This window comes from Macaca mulatta, chromosome 6 (genome assembly GCF_049350105.2).
Source record: "Macaca mulatta isolate MMU2019108-1 chromosome 6, T2T-MMU8v2.0, whole genome shotgun sequence".
NCBI lineage: Eukaryota > Metazoa > Chordata > Mammalia > Primates > Cercopithecidae > Macaca > Macaca mulatta.
Genome location: NC_133411.1, coordinates 77472084 through 77499989, shown reverse-complemented (window position 1 = coordinate 77499989; position 27906 = coordinate 77472084). Strand labels below are relative to the sequence as shown.

The window sequence follows — 27906 nt, the reverse complement described above, 5'->3', positions numbered from 1 at the left end:
TCCTATTAAGTTATAGAAATACAAAAACAACATAGGACTTCCATTCTCATTTTGGACCATACGTCTTCCCAAAATAAAGACAAATTATCAAAACCACTGGGCAAGTTTTCAGAGTATGTTCATTACAATTCAATCTCTCAGTACTTAAAAAAATCAAACATGGTTTACCATATTCTTATTTGGCCTTATTCAACTCACTGGGAGAAAGTAAATCATAACATTTAAATGAAAAATTAGGAGTTTTTATTAAGTTTTACCATATTACAGAATTAAGATTGTTCTCAAACTTACTTCAATGATGAGACACTTATTTTACTGACTATATTCTTCTTCTTTGTAAAAATTCAGTAGCTGTGTCTTTTCCTTAAGCTTCAGACAGACATAATAATGCAGCCAACAAAGTATATATCACACATCTGGTGTCTACTTGCAATGTTATATAACAGCCAAACACCAGAGTGGGTTATCCCAGTCAAAGCATGTCAGATATTGCACTAGGACTTTTGAATCTCAAACCATTAAAAAAAAGAAAGAAAGAAAGAAAAGAAAAGATTTCTATGAAAGCTTTCTGTTTTGAGCACTATACTTTTTTTTAACAAGCGAGCAAATAACAGAAAAAACAAACATATACACACAAGTGAGGGATTACGAAATCACTTACCTCTTGTTGTTCCATATATTCTCTATGTCTCCGAGCTGCCTCATGCCTCCATAACTTCAGGCAAACCAAAGCACTAATGAGATAAACTATCATGGTAACAAATAGGAAGATCATTGCAGCTATCTGTCCTCCTTCTACCCGGCAGAACACTGCGTTCACTGGTGTATTAAATAACGGATAGTAGCAGAGGCCACCTCGGTTGGTATCATTCACATAGACTATGGCTGCGGCCATATACAAAATAAACAAGGCAACGTTAATTCCAAATTCAGTTAGGGGCCACCAATTAGAGTCCAGAAGAATGGTCCGGTAATACATGGACATTCCAAGAACCAGAATAATAATGGTGGTGATCCAAGCTAATCCAGCAACCACAAGTATAAAAGGGGTCTTAGGGCCACTGTAGTAATAGCCCCCATACATACTGCCCAGTCCACCAACGCCTCCCATGCCATACGGTTGTGAATATCCAAACAAGTTGTACCACTCACTGTCCTTGTGAATGTAAGCTGTGACACAAGCAAAGACACCGGCCCCCAAAAGCAGCTCCACCACCCCCAGTATTCTCAGCAGGCCTGCCCACGACTTCATGTAGGAGTACCTGAGGTTATACTCCTCCACCTTCTCACTGTATGTTCGCACTGTTTGTGTGTGTCGGTCTAGAGATCCATAGGGATCCTGGGGAAACACTGCGTCAGCCTCTTTCCGGGAACTAAAGGTTCCTCCTGACCCTCCGTAGGGATCTTTGCAGGAGTTGGGGGGCGAATGGTGGTTTGGTCTTGCTGGAGAGGCTGGTGGTGAACACTCCACTCCATCGGAGATGTATCTGATATCAGACACTGGCTTATCCCATTCGGGGTCCTTTTTCTTCCCTCTGAAGAAGTTCTTCCAGGAGTCGGGGACAAAGCGCCTTACTGGTTTGAGATCTGGCACTACAGCTGGTTCCTCTGTGTCACTTGAGTAGAAGTCTGGCCCAAATGGTGGCTGTAATGGGAGAGGGGGTGGTGGCAAGGGATCAGCGCTCACTGCCCGCTCACTGTCGTGAAGAGTTGGGCGGGTTCTTATGGTGCTATCTTGATAGGGCAGGTCGCTTGGGACCGCATCGTAGTGCCTGTCCCGATTCCTGGATCTTCCATCATTTGATGACATTTGTGATTTTCACACCTGTGGCCAAATTTAAAGTTATCACTTATGATTAGTTACTTATCCTCTCAACGATGCTGATTTTATTCACGTAGTAGCAAAAACTATTTAGGAGACCAACAGGATCATGTCTAATTATTATGATATACAAAAATGATAAATATGAGACTGGGCATGGTGGCTCATGCCTGTAATCCCAGCACTTCGGGAGGCCAAGACAGGCGGATCATTTCAGGTCAGGAGTTTGAAACCAGCCTGACCAACATGGTGAAACACTACCTCTACTGAAAATACAAAAACTAGCCAGGTGTGGTAGCATGCACCTGTGATCCCAGCTACTCGGGAGGTTGAGATATAGATCGCTTGAACCCAGGAGGCAGAGGTTGCCGTGAGCCAAGATTGCGCCGCTGCACTCCAGCCTGGGTGACAGGGCTAGACCTTGTCTCAAAAAAAAAAAAAAGACAAATATGTATATTTTAACACTATAGATTTTCTATATTTCAAACAATTATATTACCTAGGGATACAGTCATCATTCTATGCCATTTTAAATGCAATCAAGATTTGAAATGTTAGGCTGGGCATGATGGCTCATGCCTGTAATCCCAGCACTTTTGAAAGGCCAAGGCAGGAGGATTACTTAAGGCCAGGAGTGGAAGATCAGCCTGGCAACATAGTGAGACCTGTATCTACCCAAAAAATTTTTAAAAATTAGCCATGTGTGGTGCTGTGCCCAGTCTCAGCTACTTGGGAGGCTAAGGTAGAGGAGAGAATCACCTGACCCCAGGAGTCTGAGGTTACAGTGAGCTCTGACTGCACCAGTGCACTCTAGCCTGGGTGACACAGCGAGTCTCTGTCTCTAAAAAGGGGGAAAAAAAAAAAGAAATGAAAACTGAAATATTTATAAATGTAATTTATCTGTGAGACCTATTAAACAATAAAAGAACAAAAGTGACAAAACTTTAACAAAACAGAACGCGAACATACTCCCAAGTAGAGTCATTTCCTCAAACATCTAAATCAAAATACTAAGAGTTTGAGTGTAGCAAAATTTGATGGGTCAGCAAATATTCTTCATTTTCACTTGGAATAGCCTAGGAGAAGCAGTCTGTTAAAACAAAGGGAGTGCACAGCCCTTCCCCTTCCTAAATCAACAAAGTCATTTTAGAAGACTTGCTTCTTCCAGTCTAAAATATTAACAATGGAAACTAGATGTAAAAAAATTGAATCTCAGAGACAACAATCACCAAAGGCTAAGGCTCCCCCAAGGCACAATAGAGAATGGCAGCAATGACCATTAATATTACTCTTTCCAGAGCAATTCAGGTGATTTACTGTTCCCAAGGAGAGACTCAAGTATCTCAGAAGGTATTTAATCCACTTCAAAAATAAAGCAGAAAATGCACTTTTACTAAGCCTATTGATTCATGAAATCAGTGCTCTGCACCCATACACAGGAAGAAAACCATTTGCGAATTAACTACTAGGGTTAAGGTATGCCGAATTTCTCTCTCAAATTGTTTATAATAATTTTGCTTGAAGAATTAAATTTTTTTTTTTCATTCACACCCTGCCAAGTCTCATTATTGAAGACTTAAACTGGGCACATGGTATTGTACTTGATACTACGGTCTCAAAATTAAAATGGATAACCCCATCTTTTTTGTTATTGTTTTACTTATTTATTACCTATTTACTTATTTAATATTTTAAAGACAGGGTCTCACTCTGTTTCCCAGGCCAGAGAGTAGGAGCATAATCATAGCTCACTGCTGCCTCAGCCTCCTGAGTAGCTGGGACTACAGGCGCATGCCACCATACCCAGCTAATTCTTTTTTTTTTTTGAGACTCGCTCTGTCGCCCAGGCTGGAGTGCAGTGGCTCGATCTCAGCTCACTGCAAGCTCCACCTCCCGGGTTCACGCCATTCTCCTGCCTCAGCCTCCCGAGTAGCTGGGACTACAGGTGCCCACCACCATGTCTGGCTAATGTTTTGTATTTTTAGTAGAGATGGGGTTTCACCGTGTTAGCCAGGATGGTCTTGATCTCCTGACCTCGTGATCCGCCCGCCTCGGCCTCCCAAAGTGCTGGGATTATAGGCGTGAGCCACCACACTCCGCTGCTAATTCTTTAAAATTTTTAATAGACATTAAGTATCACTGTGTTGTCTAGGCTGGTCTTGAACTCCTGGGCTCAAGCGATCCTCCTGCCTTGGCCACCCAAAGTGCTGGGATTACAAGCGTTAGCCACTGCACCTGGTCTGATAACCCCAGCTTTATACTGTTGAACGATTTGGAAATTCCTAAGGCTTTATTTTATTTTACTTTGGAAAACAAAGACCCTTCATTTAACCTGCCTTGCACCAGGCATGCTGAAGGTATACTGGTGGACAAACCAGACTGAAATCCTTGCCTTCATGATGCTTTAACTGGGGGAGTGCCGGGCGGATTGACAGATGATAAATGAAATATACAGTATGCTAAAGAACAAAGTTGAGAAATGGGGTAAAGACTGCAATGGTGACAGGATGTTGCAATCTTAAACCGAGTGACCAGGGAAATCTTCATAGAGAAAGGGACATCTGAGTGTAGAACTGAAGGTGAAGGAGGAAGCCCGGCCATTATCAGGGACAAGTGTTCGGGCAGATGGAACAGCTAGCGCAGATGCCCTGAGGCAGGAGTGCCTGGTATGTTCAAGAAATATTCAGGCATGGAGGCTACTGTGGCAGCAGCAAAGTGGGTAAGAAGGTGAATAGTAGAACTGAGGCCATCTGAATCATGTAGGGCCTTGAAAACCACTGGAAAGAAAGGACTTTGTCTTTTGCTGGGAGTGAGATGAGAAGCCACTGGAGAATTCTGAATAGAGGAGTGACATGATTTGACTAATTTTAACAGTATCACTATGGATGCTGTGTTGAGAGTACACTTCAGAAGGCAAGAGGTAAAACAGGAAGACTGGCTAGGCCATTGAAATAATCCAATGGATCTCTGAGATCGTGAGAAGAGGTCAAATGCTAGATAGGTATTTAAAATTTTTATTATAGAAATTTTCAAATATAATAAAAAGTAGAAAGAATAGCATTATGAACCCTTGTGTACCCACATCCAGCTTCTACATTTATCAATTTGTTGCCAAACTTGTTTCATTTATACTCCCCATACTATTTCCTCTGCCGCTGAGTCCTCTGAAGTAAACCCCAGACATCTGATCATTTTATCTGTCTATACTTCATTCTCCACCCCTCCCGCTTAGCCTTGGGGAGCAGTAGACTGAAGAGTGTTTCAGATGCGTTAAAAATCCAGGAAGAGATGTAAGGGGGCAAGCAAGGCACAGAGAATATGTACAGACTGGAGACAAGAGAATGGGGTGGAACCCTAGGGTCTTCTAATAGGGCACTCTGACCTTAAAGGATTAACTCTGATGGACCCAGCAAGGTGCCCAGTGCAAAGCAGTTCTGTATATTATAACAATCATTTATTTTTGTACCTTTCTCTTTTACTTCTTTCTCTAAAAAAAGTGTAAGTTCTAGAAATGCTATTACGACTCTAGTTTTTGAAACACATTCCTAAGAAATGTAGAAGCAAAAGCATAACAAATGATTTTAGCAAGTTTTACACAGCGTTTACAGGATACACCATGCTTAATTCAATTCATTGGTAAAAATAAGATTCACTGTAATGGATTTAACTCTTCACCTGTGAAGTGGCTTATTTGAATCAAATCACCTTATCCATTTTTAAATAAAAAACAAGCAATTATTATAGAGTTGTGGAAAAGCAAGTTAATGTGATTTTTAGAAGGTAATGGTTAGCTGTATTTCATTACATCTTAAATATCTGGATACCCCTAATGTCTTTCAGGATGTCACTGAGAGTCCGTTCTGGTCCCGCAGGCCGCGGCAGCGTGTGTCTTTGTCCCGCTCAGGCCCCGGACTCTTACTTCACTCTCGTACACTCATTTTGGAAAGCCGCGGCAGCGGCAGGAGAAATGGCTCCCCCAGTAAGTGTCACAGGAATCATGCCTGGTCACCTTTCCACAAACAGAACCACCGGTTTACCTGGCTTAAAAGTTTTGCTGGACCCAAGAAAGGGGTAGATTTCGGATACTTCTGCGCTTCCAAGGGATCGGGAAAAGCTCTGTGGTTCTAACTAACCCACGACTGCCCGGGGGTACCGAGCATTTTCGCTGTGGGGTATCCCCCGCGCCAGCCTCTGGGCGCCCGGTCTCACAAATCTCACTGCGTCCTCGGCTCTGCCCGCGCCGGCTGGGCGTTCGTCTTCGCGTTTCTGGCTGAAACCCACTGTCTTTGGAGATTCCGCCCCAACGAGGCCGAAACTAAGCCGGGAGATCTCCCAGGTCAGGAGCACCGGGATCGCCCCAAGGTGCGCGCCGCGCCCCGCCCCGCGCCCGGAAGGACGGCGACTCGGCCGCACCTGCGTCTGCAGAGCGAAACCCGGCGGGACGCGGGCCTCCCCCGCGGGCTATGGCAGGCTGAGTGCCGCCGAGCGCGGGCACCCTTCGGTCCCCGCACACCTGGGCTGGGGGCCGCCGGGCCCTCCTCTCCCGGTCACGTGGCCCCACTTACCTGCGCAGTCCACCCCGGCCCCACTTACCTGCGCAGTCGCCAGGAAAAGCGCGCACACCGCCCGGGACTCTGAAACCGGTATCTGACTCCGGGGCGGGGGTGGGGCCGGGCGGGACGAGCCCAGCTTTGCCCGCCCAGCTCTGCCCCGCCCGGCTCTATCGGCCTGACTCCCACTCTGGACCCAGGCTGATCGGTGCCACCGGCCGGCACCTCGCGGCAATGACTACACACGGGGCTCTTTTGGAAAGATAGTTACAGTTCTCCTCGCAGCTTTGCCGTCCTCTTCCCTATCTTTTGAAAAGTCTGACACGGGGTGAGGGAGATTCGTGCACTGTGCCTAAGGATCTAAGGCAGACAGTGCATGCTAGGTAATTTACGTTAAAAGACAGGAGAAACAAAATGAAATTCAACATTTTAATTGTGATATAAATTATGTAAATACTTTCCAAAAAGTATCTAAGATATTCCACTGTACAACACATCAAAACTATATATGAGAAGCTGAAGACAATGAAGTGTAAATAAGGCACACAGTTTACACTCATAATTGCATCCTAAACTGTGGTATAGTTCATATTTACAACCCGCCATAACGTTTTTGCATCCTGAATTAGTCCTTCACATTTTGATATTTGGCATAATGTTGAAACACACTTTATACACACTGACCGCTCCTTAAACCACTCACAGATTTAATAAATACTACAGAAAAAATTCAGAGATTTGAAGGCTTGATCTTCTATTTACTTCAAGATGACAGAAGAGTAGGTTTCTTGTGATGAAATACTACAAGAATGAAGAATTAACAAACTGTTGTGTAATTCATCAGAAAAGCATATTAACTCTGCTGAAGTACCACTGAATGAAACAAAAATGAATCTGTGAAGTAGGAATCAGATTAGCAGGCTGGCTTCTATGTCCCATCACTCTCATAGTCTTCTATTACTATGTTTTCTTCCATGTCTCCTTGGGCTGAAAAGGGCTGGGGCTGGCTAGCAGGCAGTTCACTGGCACTATTCTGACTCAAAGGAAGAGACCAGGTTTCCGGCGCAGTGGCTTGAGTGGGTTCACCCAGAGATTCCTCTGTAGAATGTCCTCCATTAAGCTGGGCTTCATCTCCGCTGTCAGGGTCTATCATTCCATGTTCCCTGTCAGTCAGGGCTTCCATTTTCAATCTGTCAGATTCATTGCAGGCATTAACAAGAACCAAAGGGGGAGATTTTTAAATTACACCATTGAGTGTGATGATTATGAAGCCATCTTTCATTTACCTACATTGTGCTGTTCAGCTAGTCCCTTTAACTACAAAAACAAAATTACAAGGTAAATGACAAACTGTGAATAAGTTCCTACAACTTAAAATACAAAAAGGAGCTGAACACGGTGGCTCATGCCTATACTATCAGCACTGTGGGAGGCCGAGGGAGGCAGATCACTTGAGGCCAGGAGTTCAAGACCAGCCTGGACAACATGGCAAAACCCCATCTCTACTGAAAATAGAAAAACTAGCCAGGCATAGTGGCATGCGTCTGTAATCCCAGCTACTCAGGAGGCTGAGGCAGGAGAATTGTTTGAACCCAGGAGGCGGAGGTTGCAGTGAGCCAAGCTAGTGCCACACTGAACTCCAGCCTGGGCGGCAACAGAGCAAGACTCTGCCTCAGGAAAAAAAAAAAAAAAAAAAAAAGAAACCAATCCAAACCACAAGAAAACACCTAAAAATAAAAAGAAATAATGTCTTCAGTAAAGATTTTTTCTTTTTTTTTTATTGAGACTGTCTTGCTCTATCGCCCCAGCTGGAGTGCAGTGGTGCAATCTCAGTTTACTGCAACCTCTGCCTCTCAGGTTCAAGCGATTCTCCTGACTCAGCCTCCGGAGTAGCTGGGATTACAGGCAGGCACCACCACGCCCAGCTAGTTTTTGTATTTTTAGTAGAGATGGGGTTTCACCATGTTGGGCAAGGCTGGTCTCGATCTCCTGACCTTAGATGATTCACACACCTCAGCCTCCCAAAGTGCTGGGATTACAGGCATGAGCCACTGCGCCTGGCCTACTACTGTCATCTTCTAAACTGGCAAAGATACTTTTAAAACCCAGTGGTGGCAAGGGTTAGGAGAAAAGAACATACTGATACACTGTAAGTGGATATAAAATTGGAAAAATTTTCTTGCCAACGATTTGGCAATAAAGAAGAAAAGCCCCAAAAGGTATATACTATTGATCCAGCAATTTCATTTGTAGGAATTCATCCTAAGTAAATAGTATTTGAAGTGCATGATAACTTATCTACAAGGCTAGGATAGTAAAAGTTGAAAAGAAGCTAAATGGGCAAAAATAATGTATAGGTTGAATTACAGGAAATTAAACATCTATTAAATATTAAGTACTGGCCGGGCGCGGTGGCTCAAGCCTGTAATCCCAGCACTTTGGGAGGCCGAGACGGGCGGATCACAAGGTCAGGAGATCGAGACCATCCTGGCTAACCCGGTGAAACCCCGTCTCTACTAAAAAATACAAAAAACTAGCCGGGCGACGTGGCGGGCGCCTGTAGTCCCAGCTACTCCGGAGGCTGAGGCAGGAGAATGGCGTGAACCCGGGAGGCGGAGCTTGCAGTGAGCTGAAATCCGGCCACTGCACTCCAGCCTGGGTGACAGAGCGAGACTCCGTCTCAAAAAAAAAAAAAAAAAAAATATTAAGTACTAATATTTAATAAATACTAAATACTAAACATATGATGGTTTTAAATATGGTCTACATAAATAAAAGATAGTACCAGTCATTGTAACATACACCATGGAAAATACTGCCTCTCGTGGCCAGACGCAGTGGCTCACGCCTGTAATCCCAGCACTTTGGGACGCCGAGGTGGGCAGATCATGAGGTCAGGAGATCAAGATCATCCTGGCTTACACAGTGAAACCCCGTCTCTACTAAAAATACAAAAAAAAAAAAAAAAAAAAAATTAGCCGGGCGTGGTAGCAGGTGCCTGTAGTCCCAGCTACTTGGAAGGCTGAGGCAGGAGAATGGCAAGAACCTGGGAGGTGGAGCTTGCAGTGAGCCAAGATCGTGCCACTGCACTCCAGCATGGGCGACAGAGAGAGACTCTGTCTAGGAAAAAAAAGAAAAGAAAAGAAAATACTGCCTCTGAAGTCACATCAAGTAGGTAGTTGAACCAATAATAAAATAGTGAAGATTCTCATTCAATTTAGGCTTGTGTAAAAGTAATTACTTTTGCAGCAACCCAATACAACTCAGGAGCAAAAATACAATAGAAGATACTTGTCTTTATTTGTCTTTATTTTGATGCCATAAACTTAGGGGGTCAGGGAAAGGAGCCATCAAAGAGATCTGGTCCTGCTTTCATTCAGAGGGATGTGAGAAGAAACACAGTGTTTATGAAATGTATAAGCCCTGATTACATCCCAGTGGGACGATGCTTCAAGATCCATCATGGTCTTTCTGTGATAGGAAAGATGGGCTCCGCATAGCTAAGCCAGTAATCAGAAAAAAACATTAACACTACAAAGGACTTAATCAATCTCTGAGGATAGACAGGGGGAAAAACCTCACATCACAAGAGTTTTCCATTTGGGACCAGAAATAGGAGAAAAGGTAGGAGGAGTCAGAGGTGCCATTTCTATCACTTACTTTTGTCCATGCATCCAGTAAGCAAGATTTTTTAAATCTTTTTTTTTTTTGAGATGGAGTTTTGCTTTTGTGTTGTTGCACCCCAGGCTGGAACGCAATGGTGTAATCTTGGCTCAATGCAACCTCGACCTCCCAGGTTGAAGCGATTCTCCTGCCTCAGCCTCCTGAGTAGCTGGGATTACAGGAATGTGCCACCACACCCAGCTAAATTTTGTATTTTTAGTAGAGATGGGGTTTCACCATGTTGTTCAGGCTGGTCTTGAACTCCTGATCTCAGGTGATCCACCTGCCTCGGGCTCTCAAAGTGCTGGGATTACAGGCATGAGCCACCACGCCCGGCTATTTTTAAAATCTTTAAACAATTCCTGAGCACTTAATTCAATCTTACAAATAAGCTAAGTCAAACTGAAGTATATGTTTTGTGTTAATCACTGATAATGGCACAGAAGCTACTTTCCAATAAAATGAATCTCATATATATATATATACACACACACACACACACACATCTATTTTTTGCTTGTCTAAATTTTCTAAAATAAGAATATATCAAGGACACTGCTCCTTCTGAGGCAGTTCCTAGTCATTGCAGGTCTTCAAGCATAGGCTAAGAACATCTCTCGACAGGAAAGCTGGAAAGGGGTTTCTAGATTTGTTGAATTGGAGGATTTTAAAGATTCCTCTGCCTTTGTGATTCCCTGATTCCATTTAATCTGGTATAGTCCATTGGAAATAGGTGAAAATATGCTTTATATTTAAGAAAAGGGTCTATAATATAATGTTTATAAATTACTAGGTACAGTATGTCTTTCTTGGATGTTACAGATAACAGTTATTAATTCATATTGAACATATTCAGTAGACATTTCATTATCAGCTTTTTGGAAATTGAGATGATCAGCTTACCTTCCAAAGTGTCGCTTCAGAGGGAGCCTTCCAATATCTTGGATAAAAGAAATCTGAGCTGAAACAGATTTTTTAAAAGTTGTAAACAATTTTCCAAAGAAAATATACAAATGGCCAATAAGCACATGAAAAGATGTGCTTATTCTAATCTTTAGAGAAATGCAAATCCAAGCCATAGTGAGATGCCAATTCACATCTATTAAGGATGACTGTTATAAAAAACCAGAAAACAAGAAGTATGGGTAAGGATGTGGAGAAAATGGAACCCTTGTGCATTGCTCATGGGAATGTAAAATGGTGTAGCCGCTGTGGAAACCAGTATAGTGGGTCCTCAAAAAATTAAAAATAGAATTACTGTATGATCTAACAATTCCACTTCTGGGTATATACCCCAAAGAATTAAAAGCAGAGTCTCCAAAAGATATTTGTATGCCCATGTTCATATTAGCATTAACAATAATCAATGGGTGGAAGCAACCCAAGTGTCCGTCAACAGATGAATGGATAACCAAATGTGGTAGATACATCTAATTGAGTATTACTCAGCTTTAAAAAGGACACATGCTGTAACACAAATGAACTGTGATAACATCATTCTAAGTGAGACCAGTCACAAAAGAACAAATACTGTATGATTCCACTTATATGAAGTATTTAGAGTCATAAATTCATAGAGACAGAAAGTAGAATGGTGGCTGCCAGGGGGAAGGGAAAAGGGGAATTAATGCTAATAGTTATAGAATTTCAGTTTTACAAGAAGCAAAAGTTTCGCAAACTGGTTGCAGAACAAGGTGGATATACTTAACACTACTGCACTGTAAAATTCAAAATGGTTAAGGTGATAAACTTTATGCTTTGTATACTTTATCACAATTAAAAATTCATAAAGAAAAAGAATGACATAGTCAACTTTCAGGATGACAGCATAAGCTCTTGTGTACCCACTCCCAGACATAAGCAAAATTGGTGAAAAATTTAAAAAATCAATCATTTAAAGTCTCTGGAAATTGTCCTAATAGCATACAGCAAATGAGAAGAGATCTATTCAAGAAAATCAAACAGGAAGAATCCGAGGCATCTGAGCCACTCCCATTCTCTCCCTCCTATTCCCAATCCTGAGCTGAGAGGGCTCAGCTTGATGAACATTTTATTCCAGGTGGGTGTAGCCAAGAACTAACGACTCCTTCCTACTGGAGTATAGCAGGGTGATTGGGGCTTCCTTTCTCCACCCAGCCCTACTCACAGGATAAGAGGTTCTAACCCAAAGGCACTGTCCCCTGTCCCAACTGCAGTCTCCCTTATCCCAGTTTGTTACACAGCAGATAGTACACACTGGGAGAGGCAAGCCAAAATAATCAGAGGCTACCTCTGCAGCTGGGCACCCAACCAGAATAAGTGGCTTAGAGATTTTGCCCAGAGGAGAGGCAGTCCATAGGAAAAAGCTCTGAAGCTTTCCCCAAAGGAACTGACATTATTTGAAACATAGTGTGGGGAAATTCAAGCCTAAAGGGCACCCCTGAAACCAGCTCCTCTTAAGTAAGAACAAGCTAAACATAAGCCAACTAGTTCATAAGAAACAACCAGGGAAAGAGACAACTAAGAAGAGCCTTCCTGGTTTCAGAACAACCCTCAGAAACTGGCTTGAAAGCCTACAACTGCCCAAATTAAATTGGATCAGACTGTGGAGAAATTTTTGTCCTAGAGCACTGCTGAAAACACGGCAATTAGATAGTAATTAGGGAGTAGTCAGGCTCACGTCTGTAATCCCAGCACTGTCGGAGGCCAAGGTGGGTGGATCACTTGAGGTCAGGAGTTCAAGACCAGCTTGGCTAACATGGTGAAATGCCATGTCTACTAAAAATAGAAAAATTAGCTGCGGATGGTGGCATGCGCCTGTAGTCCCAGCTACTCAGGAGGCTGACGCATAAGAATTGCTTGAGCCCGGGAAGCGGAGGTTGCAGTGAGCCATCGTGCCACTGCACTCCAGTCTAGGTAATAGAGTGAGACCCTTCCCCCACCCTCCAAAAAGAAAAAAAGTAATTAGGGGAGCCAACAGCATGATACCAAAGGAAGCAGAGAGCTATACAGAGATATCAGGGAAAGACACAAAGTGAGCTCTGCTAAAACCACCATCATCCCAAGTAAACTGTGGGCACAGCCAAGGATGAGCTCTCTGAAGAAAGAGGGAGGAAGGCTTCATATTGCAAAAGACAGCCTTCATTACATGAGTTTAGCCAAGTCACTAAACAAATAAACAAGCACACAACAATAAAAACAAGCCCCAGAGGAGGAGAATCAATATTCTCCAAAATTGCTACAATATGTTCCCTAAAACATCTAGTTTTCAACAAAAAATTATGACATGTAAAGAAACAGGAAAGTGTGACCTACACACAAGAAAAATATGGGCAAAAGAAACTGCTTTTGTGAGGGCTCAGACATTAAATTCAACAGAAAAATACTTCAGTAAGCCATTATAAGTATTTTCAAAGTAGAAAAGGAAATCACACTTAAAGTAGTAAAGAAAGCTGTGATGACAATGTCTCATGAAAAAGAGTATCAACAAAAAGACAAAAATTATAAAAAGAACCAAATGAAAATTCTGGAGTCAAAAAGTACAATAACTAAAATGAAAAATTCACTAAAGGGACTCAACAGTAGATCTGAACCAGAATCAAACTTGGACATAGGCCAGGCATGGTGCTCATGCTTGTAATCCCAGCACTTTGGGCGGCTGAGGCAGGTAGATCATCTGAGGTCAGGAGTTCAAGGCCAGCCTGGTCAACATGGCGAAACCCCATCTCCACTAAAAGTACAAAAATTAGCCAGACATAGTGGCATGTGCCTGTAATCCCAGCTACTCAGGGGGTTGAGGCAGGAGAACTGCTTGAATCCAGGAAGTGGAGACTGCAGTGAGCTGAGATGGTGCTACTGCACTCCAGCCTAAGCAACAGAGGGAGACTCTGTCTCAAAAAAAAAACAAAAAAACGATTTGGACATAGATTGACATAGAGAAAACAGAAGAAATATGAACAAAATCTCAGAAAAATGTAGAGCACTTTCAAGTGAACATAACCTAATGAAGGACTAGAAGGACAGAAAGAGGCAGAAAAATATTTAAAGAAATAATGGCTGAAAATGACATAGTAAATAAAAGCGGAAGAAACAGTATAAAAATTTGTAAGAAAAACCAAAACATCTTACTTTTACTAATTTTTATAAACTTTTTAAAGTTTGCACATCTAACACTATGAGGACCTTTGGATACTTACCTGTTAAAAATTCTACTACACAGGCTGAAGCAGGCGGATCACCTGAGGTCAGGAGTTTGAGACCAGCCTGGCCAACACAGTAAAACCCCATCTTTACTAAAAATACAAAAATTAGCTGGGTGTGGTGGTGTGTGCCTGTAATCCAAGCTACTCAGGAGGCTGAGGTAGGAGAATCACTTGAACCCGGGAAGCAGAGGTTGCAGTGAGCCAACATGGTGCCACTGCACTCCAGCCTAGGAGATACAGCAAGACTCCATCTCAAAAAAAGTAAAAAAAAAAAGCTACTACAATCAGAGTTATTTTAATTAACAAACAAAATTGTATATATTTACTGTGGGCAACATATTGTTTTAATACATACACTGTAGAATGACGAACTATAGCTAATTAACATATATATTACCTCACAGAGTTATTATTTTTGTGGCAAAGTGGCAAAGACACTTTACATTCACTCTCAGCATTTTTCAAGAATACAATATATTGGTTGGGTGTGGTGGCTCACACCTGTAGTCCCAGCACTTTGGGAGGCTGAGGTGGGAGGATTGCTTGAATCCAGGAGTTCAAGACCAGCCTGTGTAACACGGCAAAACCCCATCTTTAGAAAAAAAAATACAAAAATTAGCCAAGTGTGGTGGTGCGCACCTGTGGTTACCAGCTACTCAGGAGGCTGAGGTGGGAGGATCACTTGGGCCAAGGAGGTTTAGGCTGCAGTGAGCCGTGATCACACCACCACAATCCAGCCTGGGTGATAAGAGTGATACTCTGACTCAAAAAAAGAAACAACCCCCCCCCCACACACAAAATACTACTTATAGTCACCATGTTGTAAAACAGAACTCTTGAATTTACTCCTACGTAACAAAATTTTGTATTCTTTGATCAACATCTCCCCTATCACCCAAGCCATGGTAATCCCATTGTGTGCACTACTACTATGAGATCAACTTTTTTAGCTCCTATATAAGTGAGAATATGCAATAGTTGTCTTTCTGTGCCTGGCTTATTTCATTTCAAATAAGGTCTTCCAGGTTCATCCATGTTGTTGCAAATGACAAAATTTTGTTCTTTTTTATGGCCAAATAATATTCCATTGTGTATATATACCACATTTTCTTCATCCAATGGACAATTAGACTGACTCCATACCTTGGTTATTGTGAATAATGCTGCAATAAAACATGGGAGGGAGGGCAGATATCTCTTCAACATATTGACTTCATATATATATATATTTTTTGAGATGGAGTCTGGCTCTGTCACCTAGGCTGGAGTGCAGTGACATGATCTCAGCTCACTGTTATAACCTCCAACACCTGGATTCAAGCAATTCTTCTGCCTCAGCCTCCAGAGTAGCTGAGACTACAGGAGTGTACCACCACACCTGGCTAATTTTTTATATTTCTGGTAGAGACGGGGTCACACCACGTTTGCCAGGCTGGTCTCAAACTCCTGGCCTCAAGTGATCTGCCTGCCTCGCCTCCCAAAGTGCTGGGACTATAGGCATGAGCCACTGTGCCTGGCCTCGACTTCATATTCTTTGGATATATGTCCAGTAGTGGGACTGCTGGATCATATGGTAGTTCTATTTTTAGGGTTTGTTTTTTGAGACAAGAGTTTTGCTCTTGTTGCCAGGCTGGAGTGCAATGGCGTGATCTTGGCTCACCACAACCTCTGCCTCCCAGGGTCAAGCGATTCTCCTGCCTCAGCCTCCCAAATAGCTGGGATTACAGGCATGCACCACCATACCCGGCTAATTTTTGTATTTTTAGTAGAGGCAGGGCTTCACCATGTTGGTCAGGCTAGTCTCGAACTCCTAACCTCAGGTGATCTGCCCACCTTGGCCTCCTAAAGTGCTGGGATTACAGGTGTGAGTCACCATGCCCAGCCTATTTTTAGTTGTTTTTTTGTTTTGTTTTGTACTTTCAGTAGAGACGGGGTTCACTATGTTGCCAGGCTGCTCTCAAACTCCTGACTTCGTGATCCGCCTGCCTTGGCCTCCCAAAGTGCTGGGATTATAGGTGTGAGCCACCGTGCCCGGCCTATTTTCAGTTTTTTAAGGAACCTCCATACTGTTCCTCAAAACAGCTGTGCTAATTTACATTCTTACTAACTCTGTAAGGATTCCCTTTTCGCCACACCCTGGCCAACACTTGTTATCATTTGTCTTTTTGATAACAGCCATTCTAACTGGTGTAATATGAAATCTCATTGTGGTTTTAAAGTGTTTCCCTGATCATTAGTGTTAAGTTTTAATGTTAAGCAGTTTTTCATTTACCTATTGGCCATCTGTATGTCTTCTTTTAAGAAATGTCTATCCTGTCCTTTGCCTTCTAAGACAGCATCTCACTCTGTGCCCCAGGCTGGAATGTAGTAGCATGATCTCGGCTCACTGCAACCTTCCCTTTCCAGGCTCAAACCATCCGCCCACCTCAGCCTCCAAGTAGCTGGGACTGTAGGTGTGTGCCACTACACCTGGCTTTTTTTTTTTTTTTTTTTTTAAAACAGAATTTTGCTCTTGTTGCCCAGGCTGGAGTGCAATGGTGCAATCTTGGCTCACAGAAACCTCCGCCTCCCAGGTTCAAGCAATTCTCCCGCCTTAGCCTCCTGAGTAGCTGGGATTACAGACGCCTGCCACTGCACTAAGCTAATTTTTTGTATTTTCAGTACAGGTGGGGTTTTGCCATGTTGGCCAGGCTGGTCTCGATCTCCTGACCTCAGGTGATCCACCCACCTCGGCCGACCAAAGTGCTGGAGTTACAGGTGTGAGCCACCGCGCCTGGCCAATTTTATCTATTTTTTTGTAGAGACAGGGTTTCACCATGTTGCCCAGGCTGGAATTGCCTGTTTTTTAATTGGGTTGTTTTCTTACTATTGCATTGAGTTCCTTATATATTTTGATTATTAACCCCAATCAGATGTATAATTTACAAATATTTTCTCCCACTATGTAGGTTAGCTCTTCATTCTGTTGTTTCCTTTGCTGTGCAAAGGTTTTCCAGTTTTGAGGTAATCCTATTTGTTTATTTTTGCTTTTGTTGCCTATAATCAGGATCTTTAAAAAATAGCTCTTTGATATGAACAGCTTAGAGATGTGATCCCCGAATCAGAATTTTTAATTAGTGGATAAATGATAAAAGTTAACTTCACCAGCAATTTTACCATCAGTTTCTCTTTTGTAATGTGTATTTTAAGGGCCATATTTCATTAATGATCACCTGTCTGTGGTGCTAATCTTCAAAAGAGAAAACAGAATTTGTGTCATATTAAAAATATTAGTAATATACCATATAACTTACCAAAACATCTCAGAAATTTTATTTTATTTTTTTGGAGAGGGTCTCGCCCTGTCACCCAAGCTAGACAGGCTAGAGTGCAGTGGGGTGATCACAGCTCACTACACCCTTCACTTCCCGGGCTCAAGTGATTCCCCTACTCCAGCCTCCCGAGTAGCTGGGACTATAGGTGCAAGCCACCACACCCAGCTATTTTTTAAAATTTTTTTTTTTTTTTTTTTTTTTTGAGACGGAGTCTCACGCTGTTGCCCAGGCTGGAGTGCAGTGGCGCGATCTCGGCTCACTGCAAGCTCCGCCTCCCGGGTTCCCGCCATTCTCCTGCCTCAGCCTCCTGAGTAGCTGGGACTACAGGCGCCCGCCACTGCGCCCGGCTAATTTTTTGTATTTTTAGTAGAGACGGGGTTTCACTGTGGTCTCGATCTCCTGACCCTGTGATCCGCCCGCCTCGGCCTCCCAAAGTGCTGGGATTACAAGCTTGAGCCACCGCGCCCGGCCTAATTTTTAAATTTTTTTGTAGAGACAAGGTATCACTGTGTTGCCTAAGCTGGTCTCAAACTCCTGGGCTCAAGCGATCTTCCCACCTTGGCCACCCAAAGTGCTGGGATTATAGGCATGAGCCACCATGCCTGGCACAGAAATTTTAAACAGAGTTGACCTTATCAGTGATCAGAAGAAAGGATTAAAGAGTAAATATCTACTTTGATACAATGAAGTGTTTTATCTTATAGCTTTTGTGAGTATTGATACTTAAAGTGTTTAAAATGTTGTGTATTCATAGGCAAAAATAACGTTTATGCAGTGGACATGATGAATCTGTTGGTCAGAATCCAGATATCTTTCCTCTCCTTGCCATTTTTTTTAAGATCACTTCTGTGGTATTTCTGCCAAAAAAATACATATCCTGAATCCAGTCATGAGGAATCACCAGACAAATCCAAATTGAGGGATAGTATACACCGTAACTGTCCTGTATGCCTCTAAAATGTCATGGACAAAGAAAGACTAAAAAACTGTTCAGATGAAGGGAGACTAAAAACACATGGAAACTGAATCACTAAATGCACGAGGTTATCTTTCATTGGATTCTGGACAAGAAATGGGGAGTTATCATTTTACAAAGGATATTATTAGGGCTGGGTGCGGTGGCCTGTGCCTATAATCCTAGCACTTTGGGAGGATGAGGCCAGAGGATTGCTTGAGGTCAGGAGTTCAAGACCAACCTGGTCAACATAGCGAGATCCCGTCTCTATTAATTAAAAAAGGACATTATTAGGACAACTGGCAAAATTTGAATGGGACTATAAAATAAATGGTATTAATGCTAATTTCCTGATTTGATGTGCATACTGTGGTTATGCAGGAAAATATCCTTGCTTTTTAGCAAGGGCAGACTTAAGTTTTTAAGAATAATGGGATATCATGCCGGCAATTTACTCAAAACTAGTTTAGCAAAATAATACATATATGTGCATGCTTATAAAGAGAGAGAATATAATTAGGCAAATATGGTAAAAAATGTAACAATGGGGAAACTTAGTGAAGGATATACAAGAATTTTTTTGTACTATTCTTGCATCTTTACGTTTAAAATAATTTCTTTTTTTTTTTTTTGAGATGGAGTCTCGCCCTGTTGCCCAGACTGGAGTGCAGTGGCGCCATCTCGGCTCACTGCAAGCTCCGCCTTCTGGGTTCTTGCCATTCTCCTGCCTCAGCCTCTCGAGTAGCTGGGACTACCGGCACCCGCCACCACGCCCAGCTAATTTTTTATATTTTTAGTAGAGACGGGGTTTTACCGTGTTAACCAGGATGGTCTCGATCTCCTGACCTCGGGATCCACCTGCCTCGGCCTCCCAAAGTGCTGGGATTATAGGCGTGAGCCACCGCGCCCGGCCTAAAATTTCAAAATAAAGTTTAAAAACTAGTGGTCGGGTGTGGTGGCTCATGCCTGTAATTCTGCACTTTGGGAGTCCAAGGTGGGCAGATCACTTAAGGCCAGGAGTTTGAGACCAGCCTGGCCAACATGGTGACACCCCACCTCTACTAAAAATACAAAAAAAAATTAGCCAGGTGTTGTGGCACATGCCTGTAATCCCAGCTACTTTGGAGGCTGAGGCAGAAGAATCACTTGAACCTGGGAGGCGGAGGTTGCGGTAAGTCGAGATCATGCCATTGCACTCCAGCCTCGGCAACAAGAGTGAAACTCCGTCTCAAAAAAAATAATAATAAAAAGTTTAAAAACTAGTGTAATCTTTTGTTTCTTTCTTTTTTTTTTTTTCGAGCTGGAGACTCGCTCTGTCGCGCGATCTTCGCTCACTGCAAGCTCTGCCTCCCAGGTTCACGCCATTCTCCTACCTCAGCCTCCCAAGCAGCTGGGACTAGGACTACAGGCGCCCGCCACCAGGCCCAGCTAATTTTATTTATTTATTTATTTTGTATTTTTACTAGAGATGGGGTTTTACCATGTTAGCTAGGATGGTCTCGATCTCCTGACCTCGTGATCTGCCCGTCTTGGCCTCCCAAAGTGCTGGGATCACAGGCGTGAGCCACTGCACCCAGCCAAAAACTAGTGTACTCTTAAAGCAATTGGCAAAGAGAAGGGAAATCTCTGGATTCTGATCAACAGATTTATCATGACCACTGCCCAAAAATTATCCCATTTTTGCCTATGAATGCACAACATTTTCAAAACGTATCCAGGTGTATACTGCCACAGGCATAGTAATGTTTGTAGCATTATAATTTCATAACATAGAAACATAATGAAAATATACTATTAATAGGCATTTTTGTAATACTGAAATCAACCAAAATACACATCATAAGGTTAAATAAAATGTTTATAAATTTGGAAAAAATGAGTTAGATTTCAATACACTTTAGCATTACTGCTCTGACATTAACTTATAAGATATGAAAGGCTATCCACAGTAAGTGATATAAGCAAATGAAAGCTTGCCTCATTCTGCATGTCTCTACATTCACAGAAGAGTATCTGGAAGAGTTTACATTAATCTGTCAAAGCAATGTCAAAGCAACCTGTGGTTGTAGGGGAAGTACTTTCAATTTTTACTTTAGGAAGTTCTTTTTTTTTTTTTTTGAGACAGAGTCTCGCTCTGTCGCCCAGGCTGGAGTGCAATGGCCCGATCTCGACTCACTGCAACCTCTGCCTCCCGGGTTCAAGATTCTCCTGCCTCAGCCTCCCGAGTAGCTGGGATTACACACGCGTGCCACCACACCCGGCTAATTTTTTGTTTTTTTTTAGTAGAAATGGAGTTTCCCAGTCTTGGCCTCCCAAAGTGCTAGGATTACAGGCGTAAGCCACTGTGTCCAGCCCTTTATATATTTCTATATCGTTTGATGCTTTTTGTTTTTTTGAGACAGACCTCACTTTGTCACCCAGCCTGGAGTGCAGGTATGCGATCTCGGCTCACTGCAGCCTCCACCTCCTGGATTCCAGTAATTCTCCTGCCTCAGTCTCCTGAGTAGCTGGGATTACAAGCGCGTGCCACCGCACCTGGCTAATTTTTGTATTTTTAGTAGAGACAGAGTTTCGCCATGTTGGCCAGGCTAGTCTCGAACTCCTAACCTCCAGGGATCTGCCTGTCTTGCCCTTCCAAAGTGCTGGGATTACAGGCATGAGCCAACACAGCTGGCCTGTTTGATGCTTTTTTTAAAAAAACATAAAGGATGCAGAATTATCTGGATCAAAAAATAAAAGGAAAAAAAGTATCTCACTGCATATAGCAATAAGTTGGCCCACAAAAAGATACTGATATAAAACCCTAGTTCTGGCCATGCGCAGTGGCTCACGCCTGTAATCCCAGCACTCTGGGGGCCGAGGCAGGTGGATCACAAGGTCAGGAGATCGAGACCATCCTGGCTAATATGGTGAAACCCCGTCTCTACTAAAAATACAAAAATTAGCCAGGTGTGGGGGCACGCACCTGTGGTCCCAGCTACTCCGGAGGCTGAGGCAGGAGAATCGCTTGAATCCAGGAGGCAGAGGCTGCAGTGAGCCAAGATCATGCCACTGCACTCCAGCCTGGGCGATAGAGCGAGACTCCATCTAAAAAAATAAAATAGGCCGGGTGCAGTGGCTCAAGACTGTAATCCCAGCACTTTGGGAGGCCAAGACGGGTGGATCACGAGGTCAGGAGATCGAGAGCATCCTGGCTAACACGGTGAAACCCCGTCTCTACTAAAAAAAAATATAAAAAACTAGTCAGGCGCGGTGGCGGGCGCCTGTAGTCCCAGCTACTCAGGAGGCTGAGGCAGGAGAATGGCATGAACCCGGGAGGCGGAGCTTGTAGTAAGCCGAGATCCGGCCACTGCACTCCAGCCTGGGTGACAGAGCGAGACTCCGTCTCAAAAATAAAAAACAAAAAATAAAATAAAATAAAATAAATTAATGAAAAACCCTACTTCTTAAAAGAAAAAAAAAACTTATGTTATTACCTTGATTTCTCATTGGAATGGTTAGTAGAGCAAGGTATGGCAATAGCTGAGTTTGGAGGCATAAAGCTGGCAGGCAGAAATCAGGAAAAAGTGCTTTTGCTGCCAGGCAATTTTCCCGATACTGTATAGAAAAGAAAAAAAAAGATGAAAGGAAAAACGAAATTAAAAATATGTATTCCTAGACAAACTAAGTTTACTATATAAACGTACACAGTAAGTTTGTATTAACTTGTAGGTTTATATACCACAAATATACTTTTAATAGCTTATATAAGTAGTCCTTTATAGTTTGTCTAACATTGTCTAATAGAGTATTTTACCTACGTAACTATTTCACATTTGATAAACAAGAATTTTTAAAAGACACTGAATGTATAAGAAAACCAAATTTAAAACTCAAAGGAATTATTTATGAGCACACACACATCACAAATTACATGAAAATATTATTTTTAATGAAATAATTTGTTTTCTGTAGTCAACATAATGTTACGCTGAGCAAGAGAAAAGCACAATCCCTGCCTTCCAGAAGCTAACAGTCTCAGATAATTTATATGTAGCTACAAGGCAAAATTAATATATATGCTATAAAAGACAAAGCAGGCCAGGCATGGTGGCTCACACCTGTAATCCCAGCACTTTGGGAGGCTGAGGCAGACAGATCACGAGGTCAGGAAATCGAGACCATCCTGGCTAACATGGTGAAACTCTGTCTCTACTAACAATATAAAAAATTAGCCCAGCCGGGCGCGGTGGCTCAAGCCTGTAATCCCAGCACTTTGGGAGGCCGAGACGGGTGGATCACAAGGTCAGGAGATCAAGACCATACTGGCTAACACGGTGAAACCCCGTCTCTACTAAAACTACAAAAAAATTAGCCGGGCGAGGTGGTGGACACCTGTAGTCCCAGCTACTCAGGAGGCTGAGGCAGGAGAATGGTGTGAACCCGGGAGGCGGAGCTTGCAGTGAGCTGAGATCCGGCCACTGCACTCCAGCCTGGGAGACAGAGCAAGCCTCCGTCTCAAAAAAAAAAAAAAAAAAAAAAATTAGCCGGGCGTGGTGGCATGCGCCTGTAGTCCCAGTTACTCGGGAGGCTGAGGCAGGAGAATTGCTTGAACCTGGGAGGTAGAGCTTGCAGTGAGCTGAGATCGCGCCACTGCACTCCAGCCTGGGCGACAGGGCGAGACTCTGTCTCAAAAAAAAAAAAAGACAAAGCAAGTCAATGAGATATAAATTGCTTAAAAATGATTAAATTCTCGAAGAAATCTGTTGGAAAAAATGTCCTAGGTAATAAATTATAGGGTAATTTTCAGCTGTATAACTTTAGAATCGGAAGACATCTCAGAGACGACCCAGTCCAGGGGTCATGAATTCAGATATTACAGAATTCAAGCAGGCAATATAAGTGAATGAACCAGCTGGGGACAGTGGTACCTACTACTCTCATCTCAAAGGGGCAGATGCTACATGGCGAGGTGATTGCTGCCATGCAGAAATATGAGCCAGTGTTATACTTCACTTTCCTTTTGTTTTTTTGAGAGATGGGGGTCTCCCTCTGTTGCCCAGGCTGGAGTGCAGTGGCACAATCATTGTTCACTGCAAACTCTGCCTCCCAGGCTTAATCAATCCTTCCAATTCACCCTCTCAAGTAGCTGGCACTAGGTAGGAAAAACAAAAAAAAATTTTGTTTTTCTTTTTCCTGTAGATTTGGGATCTCACTATGTTGCCCAGGCTGGTCTCAAACTCCTGGTGTGTGCCACCACACCCAGCTAATTGTTTTATTTTTTTTTATAGAGATGGGATTTTACCATATTGCCCACGCAGGTCTCAAACTCCTGGGCTCCAGTGATCCTTCCACATCAGCTTTCCAAAGTGCTTGGAATACAGGTGTGAGCCACTGCACCTGGCCTTTTTTTTTTTTTTTTTCCTACCAGGAGATTCCAGAAATTCTGAAGCTAGAAATTCATATCTAACTTTTTTTTTTCCTGAGACAGAGTCTTGTTATGTCACCCAGGATGGAGTGCAGTGCTGTGGCATGATCTTGGCTCACTGCAACCTCCGCCTCCTGGGTTCACGCGATTCTCCTGCTTCAGCCTCCTGAGTAGCTGGGATTACAGGAGCGCACCACCGCACCCGGCTAACTTTTGTATTTTTAGTAGAGATGGGGTTTCACCATGTTGGTCAGGCTGGTCTGGAACTCCTGACCTCGTGTTCTGCCCGCCTTGGCCTCCAAAAAGTGCTGGGATTATAGGCGTGAGCCACCGCGCCCAGTCGAAATTTGTATCTTTTAATCATTAGTCTGATTTTTAAAGATTGGCAATTCATTTTGAAAACTTTGTTGTGTATTTTGTCTTCAACTTGTGTGCCACCCATTTTTTACCTCTAAATAATTCAATCATCTACATTTTTTGCTGTGGAGAGTAAGAACACATTAGGTAAATACCTTGTCCACATAGAGGCAAGGCCAAGATTTCCTCTCCTTTCTTTGATTAATTTAAATTGACAAGCTCTCTATTTATAGTATACAATATGATGTTCTGAAATATGTATATATGGTAGAATGGCTAAATCAAGCCAATTAACATATGCATTACCTTACATACATATATTTTTATGTGTGTGGTGAGAACACTTAAAATCTACTGTTTTAGTGATTTTCTTTCTTTTTTTCTTTTGAGACGGAGTCTTGCTCTGTCTCCCAGGCTAGAGTGCAGTGGCGCGATGTCAGCTCACTGCAAGCTCCACCTCCTGGGTTCACGCCATTCTCCTGCCTCAGCCTCCAGAGTAGCTGGGATTACAGGCGCCCGCTGCCACGTCCAAATAAATTTTTGTATTTTTAGTAGAGACAGGGTTTCACTGTGTTAGCCAGGATGGTCTTGATCTTCTGACCTTATGATATGCCCACTTTGGCCTCCCAAAGTGCTGGGATTACAGGCGTGAGCCACCACACCCGGCAGTGATTTTCAAATACATGATACATTGTTATTAATAGTCACAATGTTATACAACATATCTCTTGAACTTAAAACTTATTCCTCCTGGCCGGGCACTGGCATGGTGGCTCATACCTGTAATCCCAGCACTCTGGGGGGCCGAGGCACGTGGATCATGAGGTCAAGAGATCTAGACTATCCAGGCTAACATGCTGAAACTTTGTCTCTACTAAAAATACAAAAATTAGCTAGGTAAGGTGGCGCACACCTCTAGTCCCAGTTACTAGGGAGGCTGAGGCAGAATTGCTTTAACCTGGGAGGCGGAGGTTGCAGTGAGCCAAGATTGCGCCACTGCACTCCAGCTTGGTGCAGAGCGAGGCTCAGTCTCAAAAACAAAAAACAAAAAAAAACTTATTCTGCCTGCCTAACTGAAATTTTATATACTAGGGATTTCTGTTTTCCAGTCAGCATTCTCAGGTTGAACTAGGGTTTATTTATTTATAATTTTTTTCTTTTTCTTGTAGATATGGGATCTCACTATGTTGCCCAGGCTGGTCTCAAACTCCTGGGCTCAAGTGATCCTCTTGTTTTGGCCTTCCACAGTGCTGGGATTACAGGTGTGAGCCACCATGCCTGGCCCTAAAGTTTGTTTTTAATTGAAACTAAAATATAACTATGCAGCTGGGTGCAGTGGCTCATGCCTGTAATCCTAGCACTTAGAGAGGCCAAGGCAGGTGGACCACTTGAGGTCAGGAGTTCAAGAAGAGCCTGGCCAACATGGCGAAACCCTGTCTCTACTAAAAATACAAAACTTAGCTGGGCATGGAGGCACATGCCTGTAATCCTAGCTACTCGGGATGCTGAGGTGAGAGAATTGCTTGAACCTAGGAGGCAGAGGTTACAATGAGCCGAGATGCACCACTGCACTCCAGCCTGGTGACAGAATGACTCTGCCTCAATTAAAAAAATAAATAAATAATAAAATATGGCCCGGCACAGTGGCTCACATTTGTAATCCCAGCACTTTGAGAGGCCGAGGCGGGAGGATCACGAGGTCAAGAGATCGAGACCATCCTGGCCAACATGGTGAAACCCTGTCTCTACTAAAAATACAAAAAATTAGTCGGGCGTGGTGGCTGGCGCCTGTAATCCCAGCTACTTGGGAGGTTGAGGCAGGAGAACTGCTTGAACCTGGGAGGCGGAGGTTGCAGTGAGCCGAGATCGTGCCATTGCACTCCAGCCTGGGCAAAAAGAGCGAAACTCCGTTTCAAAAAATAAAAAAATAAAAAATAAAATAAAATGTAACTATGCTTTGATTCCAATAAAACTGAACTAATAAAATATGTATATCTTTTCAAATTTTGATGGTCTTTTTTCCCTTAAAAAATTGTACAAGCATTTAAGAGTAACCTTTTTATGTTTAATAAAAACTCAGAATCTAATTGTGGACCTTAGCAACTATTTCATTAAAAATGACACATTTTTTCCTTTGTTATGTTTTAAAGAAAATAACTGCTTTGAGTTATAATTCATATACTATAAAGTTCACATATTCAAAGTATACAATTTTTTTTTTTTACCTTTTTATATATTAGAAACCACTGAGGTTTGTGCAAGGGTCGAAAACTTGATCCTCCTCCTTGGCAATGAGCATATCCTCGGGCTTTGTTGGAATGTATCACACCTCTCGTAGCTATAGATGTGCTATATTCCCTGAGTAAAGAGCATGTCTAACAAATGAGACAAGATGTGAAAGAAAATAGATTTATAAAAGAGCATTACTGGTATTCCCGATACATACAAAATACTAACCGTATTTAGTTTCTATGTGTTCACTTTCTTCAACATCACTACAGCCTTATAAATAACGGCACTATAAATTTATCTAAAGCAAATTCCACTGGGACATATCAATCAAATTAAATATGTAAACCCTGAGTGGATCTTGGACAGAGGTAGGGGAAACAACTTTGAATACATTTTTTAGGCAAATGAGGAAATCTGAATAGGGAGAATATATTGCTAGATTAGTGTTAACTTTCTTTGGAAAGTTAATTATATAACTTATTAGTTAACGTAATTAGTTAATATAATTAAAATATAATTAAAACTAAAATATGACTATGCAGCCGGGCACAGTGGCTCATGCCTGTAATCCCAGCACTTTGGGAGGCCAGTTATATTAACTAGTTATAGTTTAGTTTCAGTTGGGTATGATAATGCTATGGTAGTTGTAATAGAACAATGTTCTTATGTTGCTTAAGTATTAAGTGCCATGATGTTCACAATTATTAACACTTTCCAATTATTCAGCCAGAAATAAATATGTAAATATATAGATTAAGAAAAAGTGGCAAAATATGCAAACTGCCAAACAAAAGTTAAGGATATGCAGCTATTCATTGAACTATCATTATTTTTTTCAATTTTTAATTTGTGAGGGTACCTAGTAGCTGTGTATTTATGAGTTACAGGAGTTATTTTGATACAATGCATAATAATTACCTCCAGGTAAATGGGGTATCCACTACCTCAAGCATTTATCCTTGGTGTCACAAACAAGTCAATTATACTCTTTTCGTTATTTTGTATTATTATTTAAAACAGGGTCTCAGTCTGTTGCCCAGTCTGGAGTGCGGTGGCACGATCACAGCTCACTGTAACCTCAAAATCCTGGGCTCAAGTGATTCTCCCACCTCACCTTCCCAAATAGGTAGGACTACAGGTACCTGCCACCATACCTAGCTAATTTTTTTTTTTTTTTTTTGAGGCGGAGTTTCGCTCTGTCTCCCAGGCTGGAGTGCAGTGGCCGGATCTCAGCTCACTGCAAGGTCCGCCTCCCGGGTTTACGCCATTCTCCTGCCTCAGCCTCCCGAGTAGCTGGGACTACAGGCGCCCGCCACCTCGCCCGGCTAGTTTTTTTTGTATTTTTTAGTAGAGACGGGGTTTCACCATGTTAGCCAGGATGGTCTCGATCTCCTGACCTCGTGATCCGCCCGTCTCGGCCTCCCA

The 27906-nt window shown here is 42.6% G+C and overlaps 2 protein-coding genes across 35 annotated transcripts in view; both read right to left on the bottom strand.

Moving 5' to 3' along the window:
- The window catches only part of MARVELD2 (MARVEL domain containing 2), a 32462-nt gene extending 25961 nt beyond the window's left edge, over positions 1-6501 (bottom strand). For 2 of the 6 annotated variants that reach the window (XM_078004853.1, XM_078004855.1), the window contains exons 1-2: positions 6416-6498; positions 662-1825 (exon numbers count right to left, since the gene is read on the bottom strand). In XM_078004853.1, coding sequence (XP_077860979.1) covers positions 662-1810 — 1149 coding nt within the window. In that variant the 5' untranslated portion in view covers positions 1811-1825; positions 6416-6498. Of the gene's footprint in view, positions 1-661; positions 1826-5859 lie in introns of all 6 variants that reach the window. The other 4 variants (XM_001094419.5, XM_015140247.3, XM_078004854.1 and 1 more) reach the window with 4 other exon arrangements.
- Positions 6502-6787: 286 nt separating this feature from the next.
- RAD17 (RAD17 checkpoint clamp loader component) overlaps positions 6788-27906 on the bottom strand; it is a 47335-nt gene continuing 26216 nt past the window's right edge. For 26 of the 29 annotated variants that reach the window (XM_078004844.1, XM_078004845.1, XM_078004831.1 and 23 more), the window contains 4 exons: positions 26475-26624; positions 21962-22082; positions 10939-10996; positions 6788-7562 (listed from right to left, as the gene is read on the bottom strand). In XM_078004844.1, the coding sequence (XP_077860970.1) occupies positions 7301-7562; positions 10939-10996; positions 21962-22082; positions 26475-26624 (591 nt within the window). In that variant the 3' untranslated portion in view covers positions 6788-7300. The remainder of the gene's footprint in view (positions 7563-10938; positions 10997-21961; positions 22083-26474; positions 26625-27906) is intronic. The other 3 variants (XM_078004849.1, XM_078004851.1, XM_078004850.1) reach the window with 1 other exon arrangement.